At 38.4% G+C, this 27,049-nt stretch overlaps 1 protein-coding gene, 1 long non-coding RNA gene and 1 pseudogene across 5 annotated transcripts in view; 1 reads left to right on the top strand and 2 right to left on the bottom strand.

Moving 5' to 3' along the window:
* Nucleotides 1–4,315, bottom strand: LOC133096487 (uncharacterized). 2 transcript variants are annotated; one of them, XR_009701794.1, is made up of 4 exons: nucleotides 4,041–4,315; nucleotides 2,711–2,868; nucleotides 1,469–1,614; nucleotides 1–819 (listed from the first exon to the last, which is right to left on the bottom strand). It is a non-coding gene; the product is annotated as an uncharacterized LOC133096487 (long non-coding RNA). The 2 variants fall into 2 exon arrangements; XR_009701793.1 differs by having other exon boundaries at nucleotides 3,990–4,315.
* A 286-nt stretch (nucleotides 4,316–4,601) lies between these two features.
* The window catches only part of IFT56 (intraflagellar transport 56), a 35,159-nt gene continuing 12,711 nt past the window's right edge, over nucleotides 4,602–27,049 (top strand). Inside the window, exons 1-9 of one of the 3 annotated variants that reach the window (XM_061198086.1) lie at nucleotides 4,602–4,706; nucleotides 5,218–5,355; nucleotides 7,758–7,850; nucleotides 9,464–9,578; nucleotides 11,102–11,151; nucleotides 13,683–13,828; nucleotides 14,747–14,918; nucleotides 21,801–21,875; nucleotides 25,654–25,756. In XM_061198086.1, the coding sequence (XP_061054069.1) occupies nucleotides 4,704–4,706; nucleotides 5,218–5,355; nucleotides 7,758–7,850; nucleotides 9,464–9,578; nucleotides 11,102–11,151; nucleotides 13,683–13,828; nucleotides 14,747–14,918; nucleotides 21,801–21,875; nucleotides 25,654–25,756 (895 nt within the window). In that variant the 5' untranslated portion in view covers nucleotides 4,602–4,703. Of the gene's footprint in view, nucleotides 4,707–5,217; nucleotides 5,449–7,757; nucleotides 7,851–9,463; nucleotides 9,579–11,101; nucleotides 11,152–13,682; nucleotides 13,829–14,746; nucleotides 14,919–21,800; nucleotides 21,876–25,653; nucleotides 25,757–27,049 lie in introns of those variants that run through there. The other 2 variants (XM_061198088.1, XM_061198087.1) reach the window with 2 other exon arrangements.
* On the bottom strand, nucleotides 16,537–18,176 carry LOC133097041 (large ribosomal subunit protein eL36-like; annotated as a pseudogene).

Here is a 27,049-nt window from a genome sequence, read left to right on the forward strand (position 1 = left end):
ATCACTTTTTAAAAGGCAAAATGTTAACAGGTGTTAATAGGTGGTTATAAATTTATAGATAATTTACATTTTCTTCATTTTAATTCTCAGCATCTTCCAAACTTTCCATGGTGAATGTGTAGTACTTTTGTAATGAGAAAAAGTGTTATTTTAAAATGATTGAAAAATGTATTTCTTTGAGTGTTTTTTCAAATATCTATTTATTTTGGGTGCACTGGGTCTTAGTTGAGGCATGCGAACTCTTAGTTGAGGCATGCATGCAGGATCTAGCTCCCCGACCAGGGATCGAAGCCGGGCCCCCTGCATTGGGAGTGCAGAGTCTTACCCACTGGACCACCAGGGAAGTCCCAGGAGTATTTTTTCAAATGCTTAATCCCAGAGTATTTCTCACTCTTTCTTAGAACAGTCAAAAGTGGGGGATCCTTTCCCCATGAGCCCATAACTCACTGCGAGGGAGTGGGATAAAATTTGGTTTTTAAAACATTCTTTTTGATGGTAAGGTAGAATCTTCGTGAAACTAGTGAACAAAAGAAAAAAAAAAACCTAATAGCACTCAAGAGAGCTAATGAATAGAGTTGCTGTGGTTCTACAGCAGAAATGTTGAGGATTCTTCTTTTCATGAGACTTTTCCTTAAGGAAAATCCACCCGAACAAGAAATGCCAAAACTTCTTACAGCCTTTCATATTCCCTTAGCAAGTCATGGCCCTGGTGACTGACAGGTGGTTTCCAAGGACCGGAAGTCAGTATCACTGTGCATCAGGGCTAAATTGGAGAAACGGGGACTCCAGAACATCACTCCAAGCTCAGATCAGGACCATCTTAAAAAACAACCCCCCCAAAAAACACAGATTTAGCAAGATGCAATTCACATATCATAAAGTTCAGCTGTTTTAAGTATACAATTCAATGTTTTTCAGTAAATTTACATAGGCATACAACCATCATCACAACCTGGGTCATTTTTACAATTCTTCAGAAACTGCTGTTCTATTGCAACTGCGATAAAGTTGCAAATTCCAACTTGTCTCTTACCCATGCAACCAGCTTTTGTGTGTCTATGTTATTACATGTTTCATAACACATTAGATTCTTAGAGCTATAGCTGGGAATAATAGCTTCTTCTCAAGTACACTCAATGCCATATTCTGCCCTTCATAATTACAGCTACAGTTCAAACAGCTTCTACAGGGATTTAGAGGTTTAAAGCAATATCACAAACTACTGGAAATCGGAGATCATTTCAATGGATTTAGCAAGATCAACAAGGTTGTTTACAGCATAATAAGCAACAATGCCCTTAGACCTTGGCGAGAGGGGTCCCTGCCCTGGGCTCTGTGCCCTGACTGCACCCTGCGCCAGGTGTGAAGAGGCAATGGAGCTGAGGGGTTCCTGCAGCCCTCCGCACCACACTATGGTGCCTCGGGCTCGGAATTCCCTGCCCATACCACCCCAAGCCTGTTTCCATACCTGAGCCAGTCTCTTCCCAGCATGTGTCCTCCCTTTAGGGCTATTGGGGGTGACTGCTCACAGGACAGCGGGTGACTATCCTTGCACTTGGGGGCTGGGTGGCCATGCACATGCAGAGCCCCTCATGGTGCAGGATGGAGCCTGGGCTGAGAAGAGACGGGCATGGGCTGAGTGAGCACTGGGGGTAGCTCTCTCCACACTGCCACCTCCCCCAACAGAATTCCAAGAAGTCTGAGAATTCTAAATTGGAACGTGACCCTCTTCGTGATGGTGTATTTCTCAAGGCAAGAGGATAAAACATTTTAACAGTTTGCTAGGCTGATTTTAAATTTTTCAGTATTTAGACATACAGTATGTGGACCTCTCTTTGTATGGTTTCATTTATATGAAATGTCCAGAATAGGCAAATCCATACGGAGAGAAGATGGGTTAGTGGTTCCCAGAGGGTGGGGGACAGAGGGGAAACTATGCATGTGCCTGTGGTATGTGTCTTTATCCATGTTTGTATGTATACAAAAGTGTATGTATCAGGCAATGAAGATATGCAGTCACTCATTTACTCTCCAAGTGATTGGGGGTGAGGGTGAGGGGAGTGGGGGACAGGAGCTAGAGTGCAAGGAGGAAGAAAAAGAATCTAAGAAGTCATACCTGCCTTCTATGAGCTTATGGTACACCCGAGTCTCTACAGGGCTAGTTATTCAGGGGGTATGTAATGTAATTCGACTATAACACAACTATCTATACACCTGGGAGAATTACGTCTCTTCTCCAGATGTTAGTTCCTTAGTCTGTTAATTCTGAGGGTTGGACTAGATGTCCTTTAAAGGTCCCTTCCAGCTCTAATATTCCATGATTCGGTGATTTTAGACTACCCTTGCATCTGTGTTAACTGGGTTCAGGATTAAGATAGATAAACTAAGTCGTCCACCCAGCACATATTATAGTTCCTTACTGTGTGTGGGTGTTGGCCACAAGCAAAGCAACAAGGCCAGGGAAGAATGGTGGGATTGAGAAGTTGTAAAACATGTCATGAGCCAATTGTATAAGAGGCTCAAATCACTTGGCTTATTGCACTCAAGACACTCAAATTAGTCACACCCAATAGTAAAGAAAATAAAGGGTTTAAGGAACCACTCTGAAGAGAGACAGGGAAAGGGAGGCATCCTCAACGCAAATGGCAGGCACGGGTTCTCGATGTAGGCAGCGGCAACCAGTGTGGCGCTGGCTTTTCTCAGCAATCACCTTCTACTCCGGCAGCTTCCGACGCGGACAGTCTCCAGTGAGCGTAGCGCATGCGGTCCATCGAGACCCTTCTCCAGCAACCGCACTCAGACCCTGTCTTTTGTGAGGTACAATCCCTAGGGTGCAACAGTTACAACCCCAGCAGCAAGGAGCCTTACCTGTGGACAAAAAAATGTTGCCTGCCATTTCAGTGAACAAAAAATGCTGTCTGCCATCAAGCCAACAGTCACTGCAGCTGCCCTGAGAGTGCATCCTGAGGGGAATTCAGGGTGGAGAAAAAGAGGATACTAGCCCTAGATAGTTAAGATGCATATCAAAGGAATAATTTCAATGAGCCCAGACACTTGCATCTTCCCATACATAGAAAAGCATTAAAACCCTTTAATTGAGATGTCTGTTTTTTGTAATTAGCAGTAATCTTTTGACGTTTGACTACATTTTTTTTTTTTCCAGCAAAAACTCCTATATATCCTGGCTCCTCACTTATCTCTTTGGAACAGTTCTTCAGAGCGATCTGAGAAGCTAATTCCCGGGGCTATAGTCCTTGGTAAGGTTCCCCAAATAAAATATAACTGTCAACTTTAGGTTGTGCATTTTTTAAAGTCAACATACAGGTGTGGACCCCGAAAAATTAGGATCGCTAAGACAAAGAGCATTGCTCACCACCCATTTCCACAAGAGTTCAGTTGTAACCCACCGCAGTTGCTGACTGACAGTAGGGCTCTTACAGGAATTTAAGGCGAACACAGAATGAGGCATCTGTGCTTTGGACGCACACGAATAGGCAGGTCCCACAGATAGATGTATATCTCAGGAAGAATTTTAATGACCCTAGATTCTTGCATGTTCCCATACATAGAAAAGCTGAAAAGATTAACTGGAGACATCTGTTCTTTATGATTAGTAGTAATCTTACCAAGATATATGCTTGACTTCAGGTATTCCCTGGCCAAAAATCATGTATAAACTGGCTTCTCCCCTACCTCTACCGAGTAGTTGCCACAGTTTACTGAGTGGCTGTCTCCCGGGCTTTAGTCCTCAGAAAGATCCCAAATAAAACTTAAACGCACAACTCATGTTATGCATCTTTAAGTCTTTCCGCACACCTTTAAAAACAATTTACTGGACCCTGGTGGTCCAGCCGTTAGAACTCCAGGCTTTCACTGACGAGGGCCCGAGTTTGATCCCTGGTTGGGTAACTAAGATCCCACAAGCCCTGTGACACAGCCAACTCCCACCACCAAAAAAAAAAAAAAAAGAAAAAGAAAAATCAATTTACTTATTTGACTTCACACTCCAGTTATCTTAATTTACATATGCCAAATCTTACATCAGATCTTTAGAAACAATCAAGATGGGTGCCACACTGGCCACTGTGACTCCATCTTGGGTTTCCCTATTTCTAACAAAGCAGAGGTTCTATTCTAAATTCTATGAGCAGGAATCATAATATAACGTCACATCACAAGGATAGCTTTAGCTATGGAAATAAGAAACCGTATTCTGGTGAACTCCCGCCTCCAAACATCGGCTTCCTCGGTTTGGCAGAAATTTTTTTCTAAGCTTTCCGGCGCGGCACAGGAGACGGCGATCACGTGCCAGTCAGCGCCCCGTGTTGCTCAGGAACCCAACGCCGTCCAAATCGGAAGTGGTCCTTGAAAATTACTTTCCCGGGAAACTTGTATTTGAAAAACAATGCCATTCTCATTCGCTTTTTCCTAAAGTAAACTCACAGAGATAAGAGTCAAACTCTCGCTATCAGCACAGAGAACAACACTCTCCTCCGGAGAAACTTTCACTCCTGCAGCGGTGAAAGCCTAGGGGAACCAAGACGTGGAGGGCCCCGGTTCTCCGGCGAGCGCTACTCCGGAACGGACCAGTCCCCCGGCGGGGTTGCCGTGGAGACCGAGCGAGCTTTGTGGATGCCGAGGCGCGCTGAGGCCCGGCCTTCTGCTGTTCGTCTGCAGAGGGGATTCACAGGACTGACGCCAAGATGGTTAGTGGCTTTGAACAGTGAGGGAGAACTTTGAGTAGGTCCTGGGACTGGAGATTAGAGGTTCCAGACATACTTCTGGGTTAAGTCGAGGATTGTCAGCAGAGGATGATGTCTGGGCCGTCCCCGTGTTCCCACGGGGGACAGGGATGCAGTTGTAAATACATCGTTGCTTTCTTCCCTCCTGCTTCTCCATTTCCCCGCCTCGCTCCTGAGCTGCGCGTGGGATGGAAAGCGGACCAAGGGAAGGCTGAGATGACAGCAGCTGCGCGAAAGCATCTCTTACCTCACTCTAATTGGGGGAGATAAAGAACAAGGGAGTAGCAGTTTCGTTAGCTCAAACACAGGGTGATGGCCCTTTTAGTAAAATAACATGTTACAGAAAGAATTTGAATACGCTTACCTGGGGTTCGTTGTTAAGGATTTGACTTATAAATCCTGGAGCCGTCACTCTCAGTTTAATATTGACCATCGGAATGGGATCATACAGCTGTCTTTGTTGTTTCTTTCACAGATGCTTTCAAGGGCCAAACCTGCTGTAGGCAGGGACCTACCGCATACTGACAAAAGAAAGAAGAAAGGTAGGAAGATTCCAAAACTAGAGGAGCTACTTTCACAAAGAGATTTCACTGGAGCTATTACCCTGTTGGAGGTAATGTCCAAAGAAGGTTGCTTCTTAGGAGGTGAATAACCAGAATATAGAGGAATGCATGGGTGAATGCTGGTTGCTATGCTGTTGGAACAGGTGGGTGCATTCTGGGACTTTCTGTAAATCTTGTCAGGCACAGATTCCAGATTCCAAGTTAACTATAAACCTGATTAAAGGTGAACTAAAACGATAGACTTATTTCTCGAGGGACACTTTTAATTATATCTAGTCCCACTGATGATGAATCCAGCCTAAAAATGTAGAGGGACATTTAATACAGTGTCAGTTCACATGTTGTTCATTCCATCCCCTGACCAATTTATGGTTTGTTCCTATTATATGTTATAACATTCTGATCAAATTTAAATAATTCTACCATGTTTCATGCTTATTGTCTAAAAATACTGTATCTTCAGAAGATATTTCAAATCTCTGTGGCAGTAGTTCTCAACTTTTAATATGCATCAGAATTAGGGTACTTATTAAAATGTACATTCCTGGACTCCTGCCCTAGGGATTCTGATTCTTTACAGAATCAGCCTACAGTGGTTCTCAGGAACCCGTATTTTGGGCAAGTAGCCTAAGTGCTTCTGATGTAGATGTTCCAAAGATGCTGCACTTTGGGAAACGGCTTTCTGGGAAGCATATTGTTATAGAAGAATGAAGGGGTACACCAAAGAATGAAGAGATGAAGAGTTTTGACAGCACAGCCTGGTTGTGTTGTTCCATAATCATTTCTCTAAAGCACTACAACAGCCATATTACTCTATCAACAATAAGTGTTTTAATTAGCTTTATATATCTTTCTCAGTCTTTCACGTATAGTCCTGTGTTTCTTGCTAGTGCCCTGGTATTGAGCACATTGCTTAACTTTTCTGGCATCAGCTTTCTCATCTTTAAAGTGGGGGAGTTGACTTGGAAGGACCATCTAGCTCTGTAAATCAGTGGACTGAGTGGTAGATACATGTGTAATTTTTGTCAGTCTCTTTTTCTCTTCTCTCTTTTCTTTGAGGCAGTGACCACACTTTCCTTATTGTGTAATCCCATGCTGCCTGTAAGTTGTCAGGGAGGTTCTGCGCTACGCTTTCATTCTTAGGTAGCCAAAGTGCCTTGATGGATGGGAATGGGAACTGCCGCGGTTTAGGATGAGGAAGTCTCGTGAGCTCTCCTGTGGCTCCAGGGAATTCCTGGGGCAAATTCAGGGAGACCTCAAATAAGAATTTCTTCAGACTTAAGGCACTGTACTCAAATTCACAGTATTTGGTGAGAGGAGAATTTCTAATATTATGGAGTTAGCTACAGGAGTAAGTTCTTACTCAGACAGGAAAGTATCAACAGATGTCTTCATCTTGTAATGGTCGAGGCACCTGAGGTTTTGTAACAATGATCTGGTTTTTTAAATTTTTAATTTTATTTTTTAATTAATTTTTATTGGAGTATAGTTGCTTCACAGTGTTGTGTTAGTTTCTGCTGTATAGCAAAGTGAATCAGTTATACGTATATATATATCCACTCTTTTTTAGATTTCCTTCCTATTTAGGTCACCACAGATTAACGATGATCTGTTTAATTTTTACTTTTTTACCCATGTTTTTGACTTACCACCATATAGAGTGAAAAAAAAAAATCTCACCTTGCCATGGTTTTTCAGACTCCTCCTTCAAGGTCTCACTCCTTTCCTCCAAAACAGGACTTTTCTTTCACTGGCTGATGAATTCATGAATATTTTTTCACAATGGACATAAATGATTAGGTGGTCTTCTAAACATCTTTAATTCTTGCAGGCCCTGGTAAGCCTGTTGAAGGGTAATAGAATGATTTAATGGCTTGTCCTCAGTGAAAGGTTATAACCTATGAATAAATATACGTGTGTGCTCACGGGACAGGTTTGAAGTGTGAAGATGAATGCGGGGTAGAGCATGGAGGGGTGAAAACATGGGCTTTGGAGTCCATGGGCTACGGTGGTCCCTGCCACCACACCTACTGGCTGTGTGTGGCCTTGAGTCCATCGCTTAATTTCACTAACTTTCAGTTATTTGGCATTAAATATTTCACATAATTCTTATGTTCCTTATATATCACCCAGAATTGTTATGAGGATAACTCTTAAATACTTTCTGGAGTAGGGTGTCAGTAAACACAGAAAAACAGTTGTGAAATATTTGAGGTAAAGGTAATTGTGCTGAGTTCTGTAGGTATCAGTTTAATTAAACTGAGATTATCTTGCTTCTATAACTTGTGATTTCCTATTGTTCATTAATAACTTAACAGTGTTCTTCCTATTGTTCATTAATAACATTAGCAGTGTTCTTCCTATTGTTCATTAATAACATAGCAGTGTTTAACAGAGAGTGTACTATTCAAAGTATTCATGATTTTTTTTTTCATGAAATTTTAACGTAAAGTTCAAACGTCATGTTGGGGAACAAGAAGAGGACACTAATTTGTGGATTGGATACTGTGCTTTTCATCTGGGTGACTACAAGAGAGCTTTGGAGGTTAGTTTAAAGAAACTTTTTTTTTTTTACAACAGAAGGGTTTTGAAAAGTTATTAAGCTTTGTATTATAATAATACACGCTCATGGTAAAATTCAAACAATATAGAAGGGAACAAAGGAAAAAGGAAAAAAAGTCACCCTGTATGCTTTCCTCAATCCTATTTCCTTGTTAACAGAAGTAACCATTGGCTCTTTTTTGATGTGTTGCCTCAGAAAACTTCTATATATGTTCAAGCGTATTTATCTATGTCTGTTTACTTTTTCCTTTTAAATATATACTAATGAGATTGTTCAATATATTAATATTAGTCTTTCTTAAGGAAGTCTTCAGGAGAAGAAAAATAAGCCCTTTTGATAAAAAAATTTCACGATTCTTTTCTCAAAAAGAAGTTCATTGTTATTTTGTGTGGTTAATTTTAGACATAGGAAAGATTATACTATCTTTATATTTTTTAAGTATAGCTTTGAAAGTTTTTTTTCTTGGTCATTGTAAACCCTGCAATGTAATTAACAATCTATGGAATTATGGATCTAGATAAAATTGTAGATGCCTTATGTCAAATAATTTTTAATTCATAAATGAAATTGTTTGGAACTTTCCCACATATTCTTACTCTCAAAGTGTAATCTAAGGATATTAAAAGAACGTGCACTACTAAAATGGAAAGTATCCAAGATCAGGTAATGAGGAAGTGATATGAACAAAAGCAACAAAATCAGTGAAGGAAAAGTTAAGATGTGAAAAGGGCAGAATAGGAGCTGGTAGTATATGTGAAAGATATAGGAGAAAAGAGAGTAGCCCAAACAGAGTAAGAAAGAAAAAAGGCATGTGGGGAAGACTGATAAATAGTAAAAGAGTTTATGGAGGGACTTCCCTGGTGGCACAGTTGTTAAGAGTCTGCCTGCCAATGCAGGGAACATGGGTTCGATCCCTCGTCTGGGAAGATCCCACATGCCGCGGAGCAGCTAAGCCCGTGTGCCACAACTACTGAGCCTGCGCACCACAACGAAGAGTAGCCCCCGCTCACCGCAACTAAAGAAAGCCCGCGCGCAGCAACGAAGGCCCAATGCAGCCAAAAATAAAATGAAATAAAATAAAATTTTATTTTTATTTTAAAAATAAAATGAATCTCAGAAACTGTCCTTAACAGGGGAAAAAAACAGAAGAACACACCAAATTTTAAAAGTGTAAAGCCAAATAAACAAAGCCAGAGAACAAATAGAATGAAATGAAATTTGTAGGGTATTAAGGTTATCAGATTTTAAGTTAACTGAACCTATGCATTTTTAATAAGGCATCTTTTTAATGTCTTTTTAAGTTAGCAAAAAAAATATTTTAGTTGCTTTTCATTTCTGCAGTTTGTTAGCCCATATCAATATTAAAAGGGGAAAAAGAAAACAAGTGTCAGGTTATGTGGACAACAGCCCTGCATGGGTAGGATTGAGCCTTAGCTTCAGTATTTAATGTTACAGGTATAGAATAGGTAAGGAGCATATAGAAGTCCCTAAATGTGAAGTTGCCCAATCACAGTAAGAACTCCTATTCCATTAGACATAAAGGAATGGCCCATTGATTACTGCTGAAAGGGATCACTGCTTAATGTATGTTTCAGGAATATGAAAATGCAACAAAAGAGGAAAATTGCAATCCTGAAGTCTGGGTGAACCTAGCCTGTACCTACTTTTTTCTTGGAATGTATAAACAAGCTGAAGCAGCTGGATTTAAAGGTAAATGGGCCCTTTTAATATCTGGTGTTCATCACTAATAGTAAGAGTCATTTTGAAGATTTTAAAACTTATTTAATTCCTTTTTCTATTGAGGAAAAATCAAGTGACATTAGAAAGCTAAAAAAAAAAAAAAAAGCTTTACTCTTCAAAGAATATTGGATCTTAGCAACTTTATGTTTAAAAAGAGAGTTAATCTGTGTGCTGCTTACCCTCCCACCTCCTCAGAAGCTAAAGCCAAAAAGCAGAAGGATGAGAGAAGAAAAAGGGCAAGGTGCCTTTCTTAGGCTCCACTGTGGTAGGACGTTCACGCTGTTGGTAGGAGTTGGGTATAGTTGTTCAAGCTGTTATGAATGTGCATTTTATAGCTTCTTTTCCTGCTTCTGAATGAGAAGCCAAGTAATTCCAACTTGAAGAATCCAGATTTCTTCCCTTTTGCTTTACTTACCAGGACAGTCATCCTAGGAGAACTGGACTCAAATTTGCAAATAGAGTAGGGCAAAAGGGAACTATGGGAGGAAAGATTAAGAATAATTAGACAATTATACTTCAATAAAGATGTTTAAAAAAAAAAAGAATAATTAGAGTATGAATCAAATGAAATTCAAAGAAAAGTAGAGAAAGTGGACAAAAGAATGTTTGTTAGGAAATATGTTAGGGAAGAATGTATTTCAGGGTAGAAATCTTAGAGAATTAACTGATATATACATATTTAGATAGAATTCCAGTTCAGAGTCATGGAATTCTAATTTTCCTAATTTAGTTATAAAGGCCTTTGAGTTATTTATCTCATGTTTCTAGACTTTATCTGTGCCTAGAACAGTTAGACACATGTAAGGTGATCAAGGTAGCTATCTCTCTTTCCACATATATTTTTCTTTTTTATACATTGAAGTATGACTTTTTGCTGTAAAGAGATATAAGATTGAGTGTCTAGAATTAGGAAGATTCTCCAAGAGCACAGAGGGGATCTGGAGCTTAAGAGGTGTTCACCTTTTTGCTTGGCTCCCTGTTTTAGATGGTAGATTATCGTGCCAGAAGATCTATGAAATGGAGACTGGGCTAGTATTTAGGAAAATATGGCACTGTAATTATGAAAAGGGGATTTCAGAAGGAATCGACAAAGAACACTGGAAGACCAGCTGAATGAGAGTGGATTCCTACACGTATTGAGATGACCATAACCATTTGCTTCCAGTGTTTGGTTCAGTGTGTGAACTACACGGGGTGGGATGCTACTGGACCTGTGAGGAGTGCCGTGCTATGCTTTACCACCATAGAGTAAGGAAGAAGAAGTGTGGGCAAGAGCAGGACCTTAGAGCATTTTCCTTCTGGTTCTTGGTGATGTTGCTGCTACTGCAGTAGGACTAGACTAAAATAATGCGTTAATATATTATAGCAGAGACGTTGCAGGATCCAATAGGTAAGGATTTGGGAAGATTTATCTGTCTCATGTCACTCCTGCAAGGGACTAAGTGCCATAGACGATTGAGTTCTTTAATAAGCACCTTGGATTTTTTTCACAGCTCCAAAAAGCCGACTTCAAAACCGCCTGCTCTTCCACTTGGCTCACAAGGTATTTACGTTCCTATTTCACACTTTTTGTTTTAATGTTTTAAGATTAAAAACATTTTTTTAAGTATATCTTTTTTTTAATTGACATATAATTGACTTCACACTTTTTGTTTTTAAAATATTTTTCTCTTTCTTTCTTCTTGTTACCAACAAGGGTGAAAGAGAGTTAAGTAGAAAGTCTCGTTAATGCTATTTCTAGAACAAGTAGAATACAGGTGTTAATTTTATAGGACTTTCTCCCCCATTAATGTTTTTTTACTCTATTTATTCAGAAATGTTAGGTTTTAGTTCTTCTTTTATTTATTTATTTTTTAGTTCTTCTTAAGCAGTAGTCATTTAAGATTAGTTTGTTTCCACCATCTTATTGTCTCTTAGGAAACAGAATCAAAGACACCTTGTCCTGACTCCCGAAAATAAATACATACCTTTCAGAATTGCCTTATAGCAATAATTTTGATCATGTCATAAAATGATTTTTAAAATCATTTTTCATATTATAAAATTACACATTCTATTAAGCAAAATATAAATATGCAAAAAAAGGATATAACATCTACCATATTTAAAGCTAACTGCATTTCAACCTTTTGGCATATCTCCTTTTGGGATAATTATTTTTATATGCATATTTGTATTTTCGTTTGTTTTGCAGAATGGGATTCATGTTAAACATATATTTTTGTATTCTGCTTTTGTTTTAAACTTATCTTTATAGTACAAGTGTACCCCTGAGTCACTAGTCTCAAAAAACAGGCTTTTTTTTTTTTTCTTTTTTTTTTTTAACTAGAAACCTATTGTATTATAGTTGCTTCTGAGGTTTTTTTTTTTTTTTTAATTTATTTATTTATTATTTATGGCTGTGTTGGGTCTTCGTTTCTGTGCGAGGGCTTTCTCTAGTTGCGGCAAGCGGGGACCACTCTTCATCGCGGTGCGCGGGCCTCTCATTATCGCGGCCTCTCTTGTTGCGGAGCACAGGCTCCAGACGCGCACGCTCAGTAATTGAGGCTTACGGGCCCAGCTGCTCCAGGGCACGTGGGATCTTCCCAGACCAGAGCTCGAACCCGTGTCCCCTGCATTGGCAGGCAGATTCTCAACCACTGCGCCACCAGGGAAGCCCAACCAGGCTTTTTTTAATAACAATCCATCATATGCATGTGCCACAGTTCATTCAACACTTCTAGTTATTTAACTTCCAGATTGGTTTTAATTTTAATTATACAAATGTGATTCTAACATCCTGAAATGGACTTATTGAGTTACTGAGTATGAACAATAAAAATTTAAAGCTTTTAATTGATAGTGCTAAATTATTTTACAGGAAGTTTATCTAATTGTCCAAAGGCAGTATTTGAAAATAATTATTTTCGGTGCATTTAAAAATTTTGGGAATTCCTTATTGGTCCAGTGGTTGGGACTCTGCTCTTTCGCTGCCAAGGGCACGGGTTCAGTCCCTGGCCGGGGAGCTAGATCCTGCAAGCCGGGCAGTGCGGGGGAGAAAAAAAAAATTCATGCTATAATTATCTGTCTCTCTGTTTAGTTCTTTCGATTTTTGCTTTACATGTTTTGCAGACTATCATTAAGTGTGTACAGATTTAGAATTGTTATGTCCATCTAGTGGATTGAAACATTTATCGTTATGAAATGTCTCTCTTTATCTCCAAAAATCTCTCTTCACGTAAAGACTACTTTGTCATATTTGTGTAGCTCCACCAGCTCTCTTTTGGTTAGTGTTTGCTTATTGTATCTTTTCACATCCTTTCACTCTCTATCTTTCTGTGTCCTATTTTAAATGTCTCTCTTATAAACAGCATGTAAAAATGATAGAGACAGAGAAAAAAAGGAAAGGGAGAAGATATAAAGAAAGAAATAGAAAAAAAAAGAAGGTAAGAAGAGGGGTGTCAAGTAATTAATATGAGCTGTAACTTAAAGGCTTTCCATTGTTAAGGCTCTCCAGAGACTATTTTTTTTTAATTTTTTAAAATGTTTATTTATTTGTTTATTTGGCTGCGTTGGGTCTCCGTTGCTGCACGCGGGCTTTCTCTAGTTGCAGTGAGCAGTCGCTACTCTTCGTTGTGGTGCGTGGGCTTCTCATTGCGGTGGCTTCTCTTGTTGCGGAGCACAGGCTCTAGGTGCACGGGCTTCAGTAGTTGTGGCGTGCGGGCTCAGTAGTTGTGGCACGCGGGCTTCAGTAGTTGTGGCTCGCGGGCTCTAGAGCGCAGGCTCAGTTGTTGTGGCGCACAGACTTAGTTGCTCCGCGGCATGTGGGATCTTCCTGAACCAGGGCTTGAACCCGTGTCCCCTGCATTGGCAGGCAGATTCTTAACCACTGCGCCGCCAGGGAAGTCCCCAGATACTATTTTTATTCTTTCTCTGAAAGAGAGGTAAAGAACACCAGGATCTGAAGGGAAATAGAACAGAGACAAATGGCTGAAGGAGAAGGGGAAGTTAAAATATCCATTACGTAGGTGTTGATTTCTCTAACCGTACTCTAATGTTAATCTTTACACGTCTTTTGCTCTCTTACAATTTTAGTTTAATGATGAGAAGAAATTGATGAACTTTCATCAGAATCTTCAGGATATCACAGAAGATCAACTCAGTTTGGCCTCAATCCACTATATGCGATCTCACTACCAAGAAGCTATTGATATTTATAAGCGAATACTGCTAGATAACAGGTCTGTGTCCATTTATGCCTCCTTGAAATCTCATTTTGTTACTTTCTTCTGTACCTAGTTTGGCTGAGGACCTAGTGTCCTTTGGATCTAATATCACCATGTGTTCAAATCTATTTAGCTAATAATCTGGTGAGATTAAGAACTCCTTATTGTCTAGATCAGGGTTTCTCCACCTTTATTTCATTATTGACCTTCCAAGGAGGCTTTTTAGACTTTCCCCCCTTAATTGCCCTCCCATGAAGTTTCAATACCATAGATATATTGTATATCTGTTTATGTACTGTATGTATATCTATGCTTTATATATAAAATGAGTATGATTTTCCACCTCTCCATAAGAACCAATTTTTGCCCCTTTGGGGGTGATATCACACCTGTTGAAAATGCATGGTCTAGGTGTATCAATTTCAGTGTTATAGTTACACTGTAGGTAACTTGCTGACAAAATTAGAAACAAATCATTCTGAAGAATTAATGTTCTAACTTTATCACTGACCACTTGGTTTCTCTCCCGCATCCCAAAAATATCTCATCCACTTCCCTTCTCACTTCTTTTGCTTTACTGTCACAATCTCCCACCCATTCCCATTCTCAGTCGTCAAATCTGCTTGCCTTGTCTGCTTATTTGAGTTTATACTCGATTACTGATTGTTAGTTTTTTTAAACATGAATAGGTAGTAGTTGAACTTTTCCCTTTCTCCTCTAGTTGTCATCTTTTACTCTGCTTATGTCAAAACACTTAAATATTATAATACAAAAAGAAAGATGCTACACTGATTATATTCTTCTTTTTTCTTTAAAAGAAGAAATGTCCTCTTTGCCTTGCTGTCCACTTGAGCCATTAAAAAGGTATGTAGTTTGACAACATTTCTATGAAGTAGACTTAAATTGTTAATCCTTAATTCTTTCATCTAATAGGGAGTACCTTGCCCTCAATGTTTATGTGGCCCTGTGTTACTACAAGCTGGATTACTATGATGTGTCTCAAGAAGTTCTGGCTGTTTATCTTCAGCAAATTCCTGATAGTACCATCGCACTCAATCTTAAGGCCTGTAATCATTTTCGCCTTTACAATGGCAAAGCTGCTGAGGTAGTGATGAAATTTGTTCTTTTTTTTTTTTTTTTAATTTCTATTTTGGCTGTATTGGGTCTTCGTTGCTGCGCGCGGGCTCTCTCTAGTTGCGGCGAGTGGGGGCTACTCTTCGTTGCGGTGCGCGGGCTTCTCATGGCGGTGGCTTCTCGTTGTGGAGTACGGGCTCTAGGTGCGCAGGCTTCGGTAGTTGTGGCATGCGGGCTCAGTAGTTGTGGCACACGGGCTTAGTTGCTCCGCAGCATGTGGGATCTTCCCGGACCAGGGATCAAACATGTTTCCCCCGCATTGGCAGGAGGATTCTTAACCACTGCACCACCAGGGAAGTCCTGAAATTTGTTCTTAATTTACTTAATTCCAGTTTGAATTACCCTGTACTTCCCGGGTTATTCATGAAACTATTATCTGTTACTCTTGATTAATATCCCTTTATTATTGCCAATGTGATTCTACAAGAACCCAACTGTATAAATGTTTATATTTACCAGATATTCTAAAAAGAATGTTGACTTCTGAATTCTCTGTGTGTATCTGATATACTGTAGATGATCTTTATCTATGCCTTACGTTAACTTAAATATGTTAAAACCAAACACTTCTGCTTCTTTCTCTAAAATATGTTTGTGGCTCAAAGTCATCAACATGTAATCAGAAACCTAGGATATCCATCACTCTCTTCTCCTTCATCCACCATCTATTATCCACCAGTTCCTATCACTTCTATGTCCTAAAGATCTCTTTTATCTGTCCCTTCTTCTCCTTTGCCACTGCTCTAGTTCAGGCATTCCTCATCTCTTATTGTAATTCTTTAAATAATTTCCCTGCCTCTAGTCTTGTTCTCTCCAGTCCAGCCATTGAGTTTGTTTCACACACCCATACTCTCCTACTACCATAGCTTTGCATACAGCATTCTCATTTCCTGGAGTGCCTTTCTCTGCTTGGTATACTTCAATGTCTTCTTTAAGGTTACCCCAAGAGGCAATAGTGGTAGACGTTTTATAAATACTTAGAAATTGGTTAACTTATAGGCACTGTGCAGAATACTTTATATCCATTATTTAGTTTCCCTGACAATCCTGTGGATAAATTCTGTTATAACTCTCTTTTTTTTTCTTTTTTGATTTTTTTTCCTTGTTGTTGTAGCTCTCTTTTTATAGGAAACTCAGAGTATACAGGAGGCCATACATTATTATCTCATTTTATTTAACTACACACACATACACACACACACACACACACACACACACACATATGCATACACACATATATATATTGGGCTGGCCAAAAAGTTCATTTGGGTTTTTCTGTAAGATCTTACGGAAAACTCCAAACGAGCTTTTTGGCCAACCCAATACATATAGATATAAATAGATCTATAAATAAATATATAGATAGCATGTTCTATATTATATCTATATACAGGTTCAGGTATATGTATTTGTATATACTTTATGTACAGATATTTTTAGGTTAACCCTATGAGGGGGCCATGCTTAGAAATTACTTCCTTGGACATTACTTTAGTTGACGTCAGAAGCCACCAAAATTTAAATGTAAAATTTCTGCATGTGTCAAAATTTTAAAATCTCACCTTGCCCAAAAAGTAGTGAAAGTGGCATCATACCACCCTAGAGTAGGGGGGAGGAAGGAAAGAAACTGAAACCAGAAAATTAATTAGTATATCAAAGCAAAATTTATTGTGTAATAGCAAGGAACACTATTAACATACTTTACACTAACAGCAGATTCAACTGCTGAGTGAAACAGTGTTTAGCAGCTGGCAGTTGGATAACACGTCCTTAACATATGCCCAGATTCACTTTTCATGGTTTATGTCGATAAAGGTGGTCAGTTGTGGCAAAAGAAATGCCTATCAGTTAAATTGCTTAGTATGCAATGGAGCGGTCCCTTTATATATCGATATTATATAAAATACATTCTTGGAATACTCATTTCAACTAGAGTCCCTGGAGTCTGCCTAATTGGCTAGTTCCCAGCATCAGCAGTTTAATAGTAAACTGGATTTGCAATTTGATCTCATTAGAGTTTTGTTTAGAATAAGTGAAAGAAGAGAAGTGTATTCTTGCCTTTCTACCTTGAGTCAGTCTTGGGGACTTTGCCAATTTTAGTATAAGGTCCAACCTATTAAATGTTTACATTTTGTCTGCACATGTTCTTTCCAGAGTCTGGTATGGGTGGCATGGCTAACCAATATGCTGTAGGTCTAACGGTATCCAAGTCAGGATACCAAACTGCACTTCCCATTCACTAAAGGCATGCTTTTTCATTTGAAATTGTGTCCATGTAGATTACATGTTGATTTTATAGTGTTCTCCAGCAGTAGATGACTATGTCAAAGGTACCCTAAGAAGCTTTTTTTTTTTTGGAAGCAAGAGGATATAGTTTGTGTTTACTTACGATAATTTTATTAAACCATTTAAAAGTCCCTAGTAATTCCTCTAGTAATTTTTATAATGGGCTCTATATTGTATAGTTCATTCTCTCCCCAGACACCAAAGCATTCTGCTCTTCTATAGTAAACATGAAATAATCTGTAATGATTCACTCAATTCTTAAAGTACTTTGAACACCTTACCCAAGGTTATACAACTAACAAGTGAGAAATTCAGGTCTCAAACCCTGACTCTAAAGCCCATAGACTTAACCACTAAAATTTACTGCAAACTTAGGTGTACATTCCTCTTGCTCTTAATTTATATATATACATAATAATATAGCTACCAAATAATAAACATGATTATTTAAATATAATCAAATAATATGGTTATTATATCTTACCAATAAATAATTGGTAATAATATAGCTATTATATATGATTTTATATCTATATATAAAATCATACTTATTATTTGGTAGTTGCCTAATTTTCTTTTTTTTTTTTTTCTGAAAAGATTTTATTATGCACTGAGGGGAGGGAGCTCTGTCCTTCTTGGCTGTCGCTTTCCTCCTGGCTGCCAGGACATTACTCAGCTCCTGTCTCTTCCTTTTGGCATGGAAGTGTGTCCCCACCCTTTTCTTGATGAACTTGAGGGCCCGCGTGTCCTTGGAGACCTTGAGCAGCTCCGTGGCCCGCTGTTCTTAAGGGGCAAAGCTGCATACCTCTTGGATGATGTCTCGCACGCACTTGGTATACTTGGTGAGGCGCCCGTGGCGGTGGCTGTGCCTTGGCTTGCTCATGTTATTAGTCACCTTGTGGCCCTTGTTGAGGCCAACGGCCATGGGCCAGCACAGAGCCATGGCCCTGAGCTGCACTGGGGCCCTGAGGGTCCAGATGGTGGCGGATCCTACCCAAGCAAGGCCTCATTAACCTGCTTTAATTATCTTTAATCTAGACAAGCTCATCGAGGGTTGAGACTGTCCTTTGACATTTATATCTCAGGACCTGGCACAATGCACACACAAAGTTGATGCCAGCTAAGTAATGGTTGAATGAGAAATTTAAAATATGACTAACAAATTAAGGGAGAATCACATTAGAAGAAGGAGGAGGTTCAAAAGAGGTCAATAAAGATGCAGATTGAGAAAAAGCCATTGGGTTTCCTGACTGGGGTTTCCTACTCTGATTAGGGTATCATTATTATTGGCTGTTGAAGCTAGGTGGCAAGGAGATAAAGAGTGAATGAGTAATCACTTGGATTGAGAATTGTCCTAAAGGATATGGCAGAGGAATGACAAGTAGATGATGAAGAAATAGAAGCAGTGAATGTAGGATGCTGGTAAAAGGAAGAAGAACACTGGTTTCAGAGGATAAAGAACTTTTATCCCCCCAAACTGGGAGGGCTCCAGTAGTGATTAAGAGCAGGAGCTTTGAAATCAGATGGACCATATTCCAGTCCTAGCTTACTAGCTATGTGGCTTTCAGTGAACTACTTAACCTCCTTAAGCATTATCTGCAAAATATGCAAAATAATAGTGCTGAATTATTGTAGGTTTCTGTGATGTATGCAAAGTCCTTACCTTCATATACATAGTAAACTCTCAGTGAACTGAGCAATTATCAAAGATTTGATAGGCTGAAACATAGTCAAATTTATCTTCTTCTTTATGTTTAGTGCTTCTGTATTTTGTTTAAGAAGCGATTTCCTAGCCCAAATTATATTCTCTGATATTATCTTCTAAAAGCCTATTGTTTTGCCTTTTTCAAATCCAGCTTATCTGTAATTACATTTAAAAGGTTTGACTTCTCAATGAAAGACAAAGATTGATGAATTAGATTGAAAAGACAAAACCCTAATATAGGACACGGAAAATTTGAACGTAAAATCACGTATTGATGTTTCATGAGGAATATTTCTTACATGATTTCTATCATGTTGTCGTGCTTTTAGAAAGGTCATTTTCACTCTAACATATTATAAGATGACCTACATCTTCTATTTATAATTTTATGTTTTAACAGCTTTGTTGAGATATATGTAACATACCATACAGTTCACCCTTTTAAAGTATACAATTCGGTGGTTTTTAGTATATTCACCACTATGTGCAATCTTCATCGTGGACAATTTTATTTATTTATTTTTAAACACTTCTTTTTTTTTTTTTCCTCTATTTTTGGCTGTGCCATGAGGCTTGCGGGATCTTAGTTCCCTGATGGGGGATCGAACCCTCAGCCTCGGCAGTGAAATCACAGAGTCCTATCCACTGGACCACCAGGGAATTCACACCACAGTCAATTTTAGAACATTTCCATTACCTCAAAAAGAAACTCCATACCCTATAGCTATCAACCCCCATTCACCGAGCCCTGAACAACTACTTAATCTACTTTCTGTCTCTATAGATTTGCCTGTTTGGGATATTTCCTGTAAAAGGAATCATATAATATGTGATCTTTTATGACTGGCTTCTTTTACTTTAGCATAATGTTTATAAAGGTCATCATGTTATAGCATGTTTTAGTACTTCATTCATTTTTATGACCAAATAATATTCCATTGTATGGATAGACCACATTTTACTTTTCCAGTTGTCAGGGGATGGTTATTTGGATTGTTTCCACCTTCTTCCTATCATGAATAATGCTGCTGTAAACATTTGTATACATGTTTTTGGGCATGTTTTGAACATGTTTTCATTTCTCTTGGGTATATACCTAGGAGTGGAATTGTTGGGTCATACTGTTTTCCAGAGTGACTGCACCAGTTTATATTCCCACTAGCAATGTGTAAGAGTTTCAATTTTTCTACATCCTTGCCAACAGTTGTTGTTACCTGACTTTTTCGTTCTAGCTATCCCAGTGGATGTGAAGTGGAAGCTCATTGTAATTTTGATTTGTATTTCCCTGATAACTAATGAAGTTGAACATCTTTTCATGTGCAGTGAGTGCTGCTTTAAATTTTGCGCCCTAGGTAGCTCACTTGCCTCACCTTTAGTCCTGGCTGGCCCTGCCTGAGATCAAAGCTATCCTCATAATACTAAAAGATTTTGTTTTTTCACTTTCATTCACTCAAGTGTGCAGTGAAGTTTTCCAGAGACAACATGATTTCAACATAGATTGATTGCAGACACAGATATGTCAATCCAGCTGTCATCTGTTAAGCCAGACATTAAAGAGATTTGCAAAAATTTAAAACAGCACTCTTCTCACTAAATTTTTGTTTTGGTAAATACAGTTTTTTTAATGAAAAATATGTTATTTGTATTAATGTGTAGTGGGTTTATTATTACTTTTGATTAATTGATTACTTAAAATTTCTGTTTTAATTTCTAATACAATAAATATGAATGGCTATAACCCACATAAACAAAAACTCTTTGGGATCCTTAATAATTTTTAAGATTTAAAAAAGATCTTGAGATCCAAAAGCTTGAAAACTGCTGAACTAGCCTAATATTACCCAAGGCAGGGGTCCCCAAGCCCTGGGCCACAGTCCGGTATCGGTCCGCTGCCTGCTAGGAACGGGGCCGCACAGCAAGAAGTGAGTGGCAGGCAAGCGAGCGAAGCTTCATCTGCACTCCCCATCGCTCCCATTACTGCCTGAACCATCCCCCTGCCCCACCCGCCCCCCACCCGCGTCTGTGGAAAAATTGTCTTCCACGAAACTGGTCCCCAGTGCCAAAAAGGTTGGGGACCGCTGACCCAAGGCTTTGGAATTACTGCTGTGGACAAGAGAGAAGATTAGTAAATAGATTGCTGAATAGGTGTGCATTCCTATGTGACATCGGGTAGAAAAAGTTTGTAGTGCTTAGTGAGAATAATCAAGGATTTAATTATTTTATCCAGAAAAGCTTAGGTACACACTGATGGAAGTAGAAAAAGGAGGTGAGGAGGCTTAATCAAAATTATAGAGTGGCAAGATGGGAATAGCAGAAAGCTGAGGAAGCGCGTAAGTGAGTCTAGGACACTAGTGAAGACACTGGAAATGGCTGACCATTTCTTCTAAGGGAAGTTAAGGGTGCAGGATAATACGGAAGAGATCTGATAGGTCTAATAAATAATAATAGAGGGGAGAAGTTATGTTAATTGCATCATGTAAATTAAGGCCAATTCAGCAGGAAGGAGATAGTATGAAAATTCAGGACATAGGTGGAATGGTCAGATTGAAGAATCAACCTTAGTCGTTAAAAGTTTGTCACCTGAAAGAAAAGACTAACTCTAGGAGTCTACAAACTTGGGTTCACCAGTTTCAAACTTGCTGATTAGTGTAAGGTTCAATCACTTAATGTTTATAAGCCTCTATGTTCTCATCTGTAAAATGAGGATAATACTAATTACATTGATTATTTCTTAGAGTCCTGCAGAACAAATGGAACAGCATGTTAAATTCTTCGTAAACTATAAAATGTTGTAACATTTTATATGTGATATGAGAACTATACACTTCTCATTTTCATAAGGCTTTCCTTTTTTAATTTCAGGCAGAACTCAAAAGCTTGATGGACAACGCTTCTTCTTCCTTTGAATTTGCTAAAGAGCTCATCAGGCACAATCTGGTGAATAATAGTTTGCAGTCTTGACTGACTTGAGGCCTACCCTATTTTGGTACATCACAGTGGTTAGAAAGATGAATGAAGGGAGTTATCTCAACAAGTATTTCTCTACTTTAAGTAAACTCTTTCTTGCTGTGGAGGAGAGAGAATGAGTTTAAGATACCAGGTTCTTTCCTCAAGCAAATCCTTATTGGGAGGGCAGTAATACATACTTAACATTTAGAAAGAAGTGTAAGGCAGTGAGATCCGCGTGTTCATTTTGTTGGCAAAGACAAAGGAACATATCCCTTTGGGTTATAATAAATGGGAAGGATATTCTGATGAAAGTAAAACTTGAGCTGGTCTTTGGAAGATGGCTGGGATTTATAGGGTTCATTTGTGGCAGGGACATGGATGAATGAATGAAGAAGACATATGCGATAGGTTGTGAGCAGTTTGAATTTACTGGAACAGAAAGTTTGCAGTGGGGCACAGTGAAAAATTAAAGTTTTACTTAGTGAAAAAGTAAAAAGGGGGTTAGGTTTAGGGCTGGATTATGATGGCCATTGCTAAAAAAAAAAAACATTCAGATGAAGTTCCAAGTTTGATTCCATTGACTGTGCAGTAGAGTGGGTGCAAAGCAGCTGCATTCAACTCAGACACCCGGGACATTGAGAAAATTATTTAATATTGTTGCGTTTCAGATTCCTCATCTGAAAATGGCAATAATAATAACTACTCCTTTTCCTTCTGATTTCTCTGTACCTTCTTTGGCACCAAGTCTCTGAGTATGAATGCCGAAAACCATAGCTGTTTTAGACTCTCTCTTCCCCTTTATCTCTGATAGCTACTCAGTCACTTAATCCTATTAATTCTTTGTTGGTATTGTCTTATATTCATTCCATTCCTCCTCTAATTCAGGCCTCCATCACAGATAGCGTTTTCTGTGGTTATTTTTTATTATGAGCTTCTGCCTCTAATCTTTTCACTTCTAGTCTAGTTTATAAATTAAAGACAGATTAATTTTTGTGGAGAATGATGTGTTAGAGGTAGTAGTCTGGAATTTAAACTTGGAAAGAGATTAAGACCAGAGAAGAGGTTTAGGAGTTTTCTTAAGAGTAGTGATAGTTGAAGAAAGGGTTAAAAACAGAGAAAAATATGGTTCCAAGAGAGCATTTGTATTTAAGTGGCTGGAAGAAGGAGAATAAGAAAATATCTCAAGAAAGGGCAGGCGAGAAAAAGCACCTAGATAATGTACAGTTGACCCTTCTACAACACGGGTTTGAACTGCATGAGTCCACTTATATACAGATTTTTTTCAGTCGTACATACAGCACAGTCTGAGGTTGGTTGAATCCTCGGATGTGGAGGAACCAGGGATGTGGGTGGCTGACTATAAATCATACTCGGAGTTTCAACTGTGTGGAGGGTCAGTGCCTCTAAACCACCCACTCTACCGTTGTTCGAGGGTCAACAGTAATGTCATTTTTTAATTTTTTTTCTGATTTTTATACAATTTTTAAAGGTTACACTCCATTTACAATTATTACAAAATGTTGGCTATGTTCTCTGCGTTGTACAAATACATCTCTGTATCCTATCTTACACCCAGTAGTTTGTACCTCCCATTCTCCCACCCCTATATTGCCCCACCCTCCACTGGTAACCACTAGTTTGTTCTCAATATCTGTGAGTCTGCTTCTTTTTTGTTATATTCACTAGTGTGCTGCATTTTTTAGGTTCCACATATAGGTGTTATCATACAGTATTTGTCTTTCTTTGTCTGACTTATTTCACTTAGCGTAATGCCCTCCAAGTCCATCCATGTTGCTGCAAATGGCAAAGTTTCGTTCTTTTTTATGGCTGAGTAATATTCCATTGTATATATAGACCACATCTTCTTTGCCCGTTCATCTGTTGATGGACACTTAGGTTGCTTCTAACTGTAATGTCATTACAAGTACACATTTTAATCACCTGGGAGATTTTTTTAAATAATGATGGGGGAGATTTTTACTGAATGGTTGGCTAGGGTTCGGCCATGAGTACTTTTCTTAAAAGTTTCCCAAGTGGACATAATATACAGCCAGAATAAAGAACTGTTATATGTACGTATAACTGGAAGATGCATATTAGCTAGCAATAGGAATTATTCTTGGAGGGTGGGATTAAAGAGAAAAGTGAAAAAATGGAAATTTTCCTTTTTCCTGTTGTATTAGTATATGTAAGTTTTTTCCAATGAATACAGATTACCTTAATGTCTAAAACAAAACCTGAAAAATATTAAGCAATATAAATTGTTGTTATTAACATCGACTTTTGGAGTCAGATCTGAGGTCAAAATCAAGTTATACCATGTACTAGCTTTGTAACATTGGGTAAGTCACAAAACATTGATGAGTCTCCATGTTCTCATATGTAGAATAGGGGAAATTACAGTACCTACCTTATTTCCTTGTGAAGATGAAATGAGGTAATGTGTATAAGGTACCTCAAGCAGTATGCAGCATATAGTAAGCATATAGTAAACAGTGCTTTTGTTGTCATGCTATTCCATCGGTGTCAAAACTGCAGGTATGTCATGGAGCAAGAGGACAGAATAGTCCATTGAATTTGGCCAAAGGGGTTAATTTGTGACTTGTAGAGTGAGTTTACTAGTGTGCAGAGAGCAGAAGCAAGTTTTCTGGGAACTTAAGGAGTGAGAGGATGAGAAGAAAGTTGAAGCAGGGAACCACATACTTTTAAAGTGTGGCGTTCAAAGAAAGGAGAAAAATAAGGTGCTATCCAGAGGCAACAGTGGCACCAAGTGGAAGATTTTTCAAGAGAGCAGAAACCTTTGTGCATGTTTGAAGTTGAGAAATGGGACCAGGATTAATGAAATAGAATGATTGATTAATGCAGAAACAAGATCTAGATGGAGTCAGAAGTTATGACATCAAAGAACATAGATGAAGGAATTAATCTTGGCAAGAGAAGGGAGCATCTCAGACAAGGAGGAAGCAAATAAGATGACCATATGGATATTTTGACATAGAAAAAAGAGATTAGGTAGTTTATGCCTGATTGCCTTGATTTCTGTATATTTATTTGTGACATAACTGTGTGCCAGATTACTGTGCTAGGCTCTGAGTACAGAACAGTATGCAGAACTGTCCTTTCATGAATGGTGCTTTTGTTTTAGCTATTCTCTGTAGCATTTATTATCATACGACAACATACTTAAGTTTGCTCTTTGAAGGTCTCTCCCCACCTGAGTATAGCCTATATAGTGACAGGGGAGTGACTTGTTCCTGGTGTAACCCTGCTATTACAATACCAAGCATATAGTAAGTGCTAATGAATATTTACTGAAAAACTAAATGAAATATTACCTACTATGTGGCACACATTCAGCCCACTTTAACTCATTTAATCCTCATGATAACCCTGAAAGGTAGACATTACTAATGCCATTTAGAGATGAGGCAACAGTCTCAGAAAGATTATGTAAATTCCTTCATGGAGTTTTTGATAGAGAATATCTGTCTAGAAAAAAAGTTTCATTAATTATTGGGTACTTTAAGAGTTTTCTACAGTTCTTATGAGGAGAAAAGGAAATGTATGCAATAGGGTTATGCCTTTATTCTATTTCTTATAATTTAGGATGGTTTTCTTTTAATTAGGTCAAGGTCATGTGTTTATAGAGAGAGCTTCAAAATATATTCATCCTTTCAAAGAATAACTGTTGTGTCAGCTGCTTACACATTTCCACCATAAGTGAACTCATAGTTATTGCCATAATACAGAGTTTCTCTGTCTTTAGGTTGTTTTCCGAGGAGGTGAAGGGGCTTTGCAGGTTTTGCCTCCCCTGGTTGATGTCATTCCTGAAGCTAGGCTAAACTTAGTGATTTACTACCTTCGTCAAGGTAAGAAAACTGTGTCTTGGTCTTGCCTATTTAAGATATTTTAGAACATCTAATATCTAACTGAACTACTTGCTTAATCTTTAAAATCAATTCATAATACTTCCAAAAATATGTTTGCAACAGGTTCGTAGGACAGAACAAACTTATTGGTATTTATTTGTTGTGCCTTTTCTCTTTATTCTCTCTTTCTTCTTCTGTTGCTTCCAATCTCTCACTCATTCTGTTCTTTTCCTTTCCTCTTATTTTTCTGCCCTTTGTTCTCTATTCATTCTATTTCAGTTTTTCTGTTTTTTTTTTCTTTCCCCTCCCTTGTTTCTTCTTTTTCTTGTGTTCCCCTATGTGTAATGTACATCTACATTTTCTTGAGTCTTTTCTTTTTCATCATTAATTGTTTTTTATTTGCTCTAATTGTCTGCCTTTCTGTTTCTTTGTACCCCCAAGCTTCTCATGAGAAATAGTATGATGCAAAGAGAACATGATATTTGTTTCCCCTGAGTAAGGATGAAATTGTTAGACACATGCCTAAAGCAGGCTTTTATCTAACAGTTGTGAGTACAGGGCAGGAGTTACCGTGCAGTGGTGCCGGCACTCTGTCCTGGACCTCGGACTACCAGTGTGGACCTTTTTAGGTGCATGGTAGAAACCAGCCAGACAACATATTCCGCATCGAGGAAAATGTCAGTGTTTATTAGCATAAGAACATGAACTTGCAAATAGTTCTCTCTAATTTGATATATAAGCACAAAGAAGTATGCTTTTGGACGAGAATTAAAGAAACACCTTATATATTTTATAAATTAATTTTTATTCTAAAAATTTTCAAACATAAACAAAACAAGTTAATAGTATGAACATCCAAAATGAACACCCAAATATGCATCCCAGATTCAACAGTCTTCTAGATATTGCCAGTCTTTTTTCATTTATCCTCCCTCTCCCGTTTTTGTTGCTGAAAATTTTAAAGCGAATCCCAGACTTCATGTCATTTCACTCCTACATACTTTATATATCTTTTTAAAAAATGGTTGTTTTTCTTATATAATTACAATGCCATTGGCATATACTTCCCCATTCCTTATTTTTAGCTCGAACTTTTAGGTGCTTCATAGCTTAATATGGGTTTCCTACAGATATTTGGTTATCTACTACTCAACATTGAACTTGATGGAGAGTTAAGAGACAAAAAAAACAAATCATACTTCCCATGAATGTTTGAAGGATCTTATCGTTTGGGAGACTGTTTCAGAAGAGTTTGCTAGGATACAGATTAGTATAGCTACTTATTTCTTATAT

Source organism: Eubalaena glacialis, chromosome 8 (assembly GCF_028564815.1).
Source record: "Eubalaena glacialis isolate mEubGla1 chromosome 8, mEubGla1.1.hap2.+ XY, whole genome shotgun sequence".
NCBI lineage: Eukaryota > Metazoa > Chordata > Mammalia > Artiodactyla > Balaenidae > Eubalaena > Eubalaena glacialis.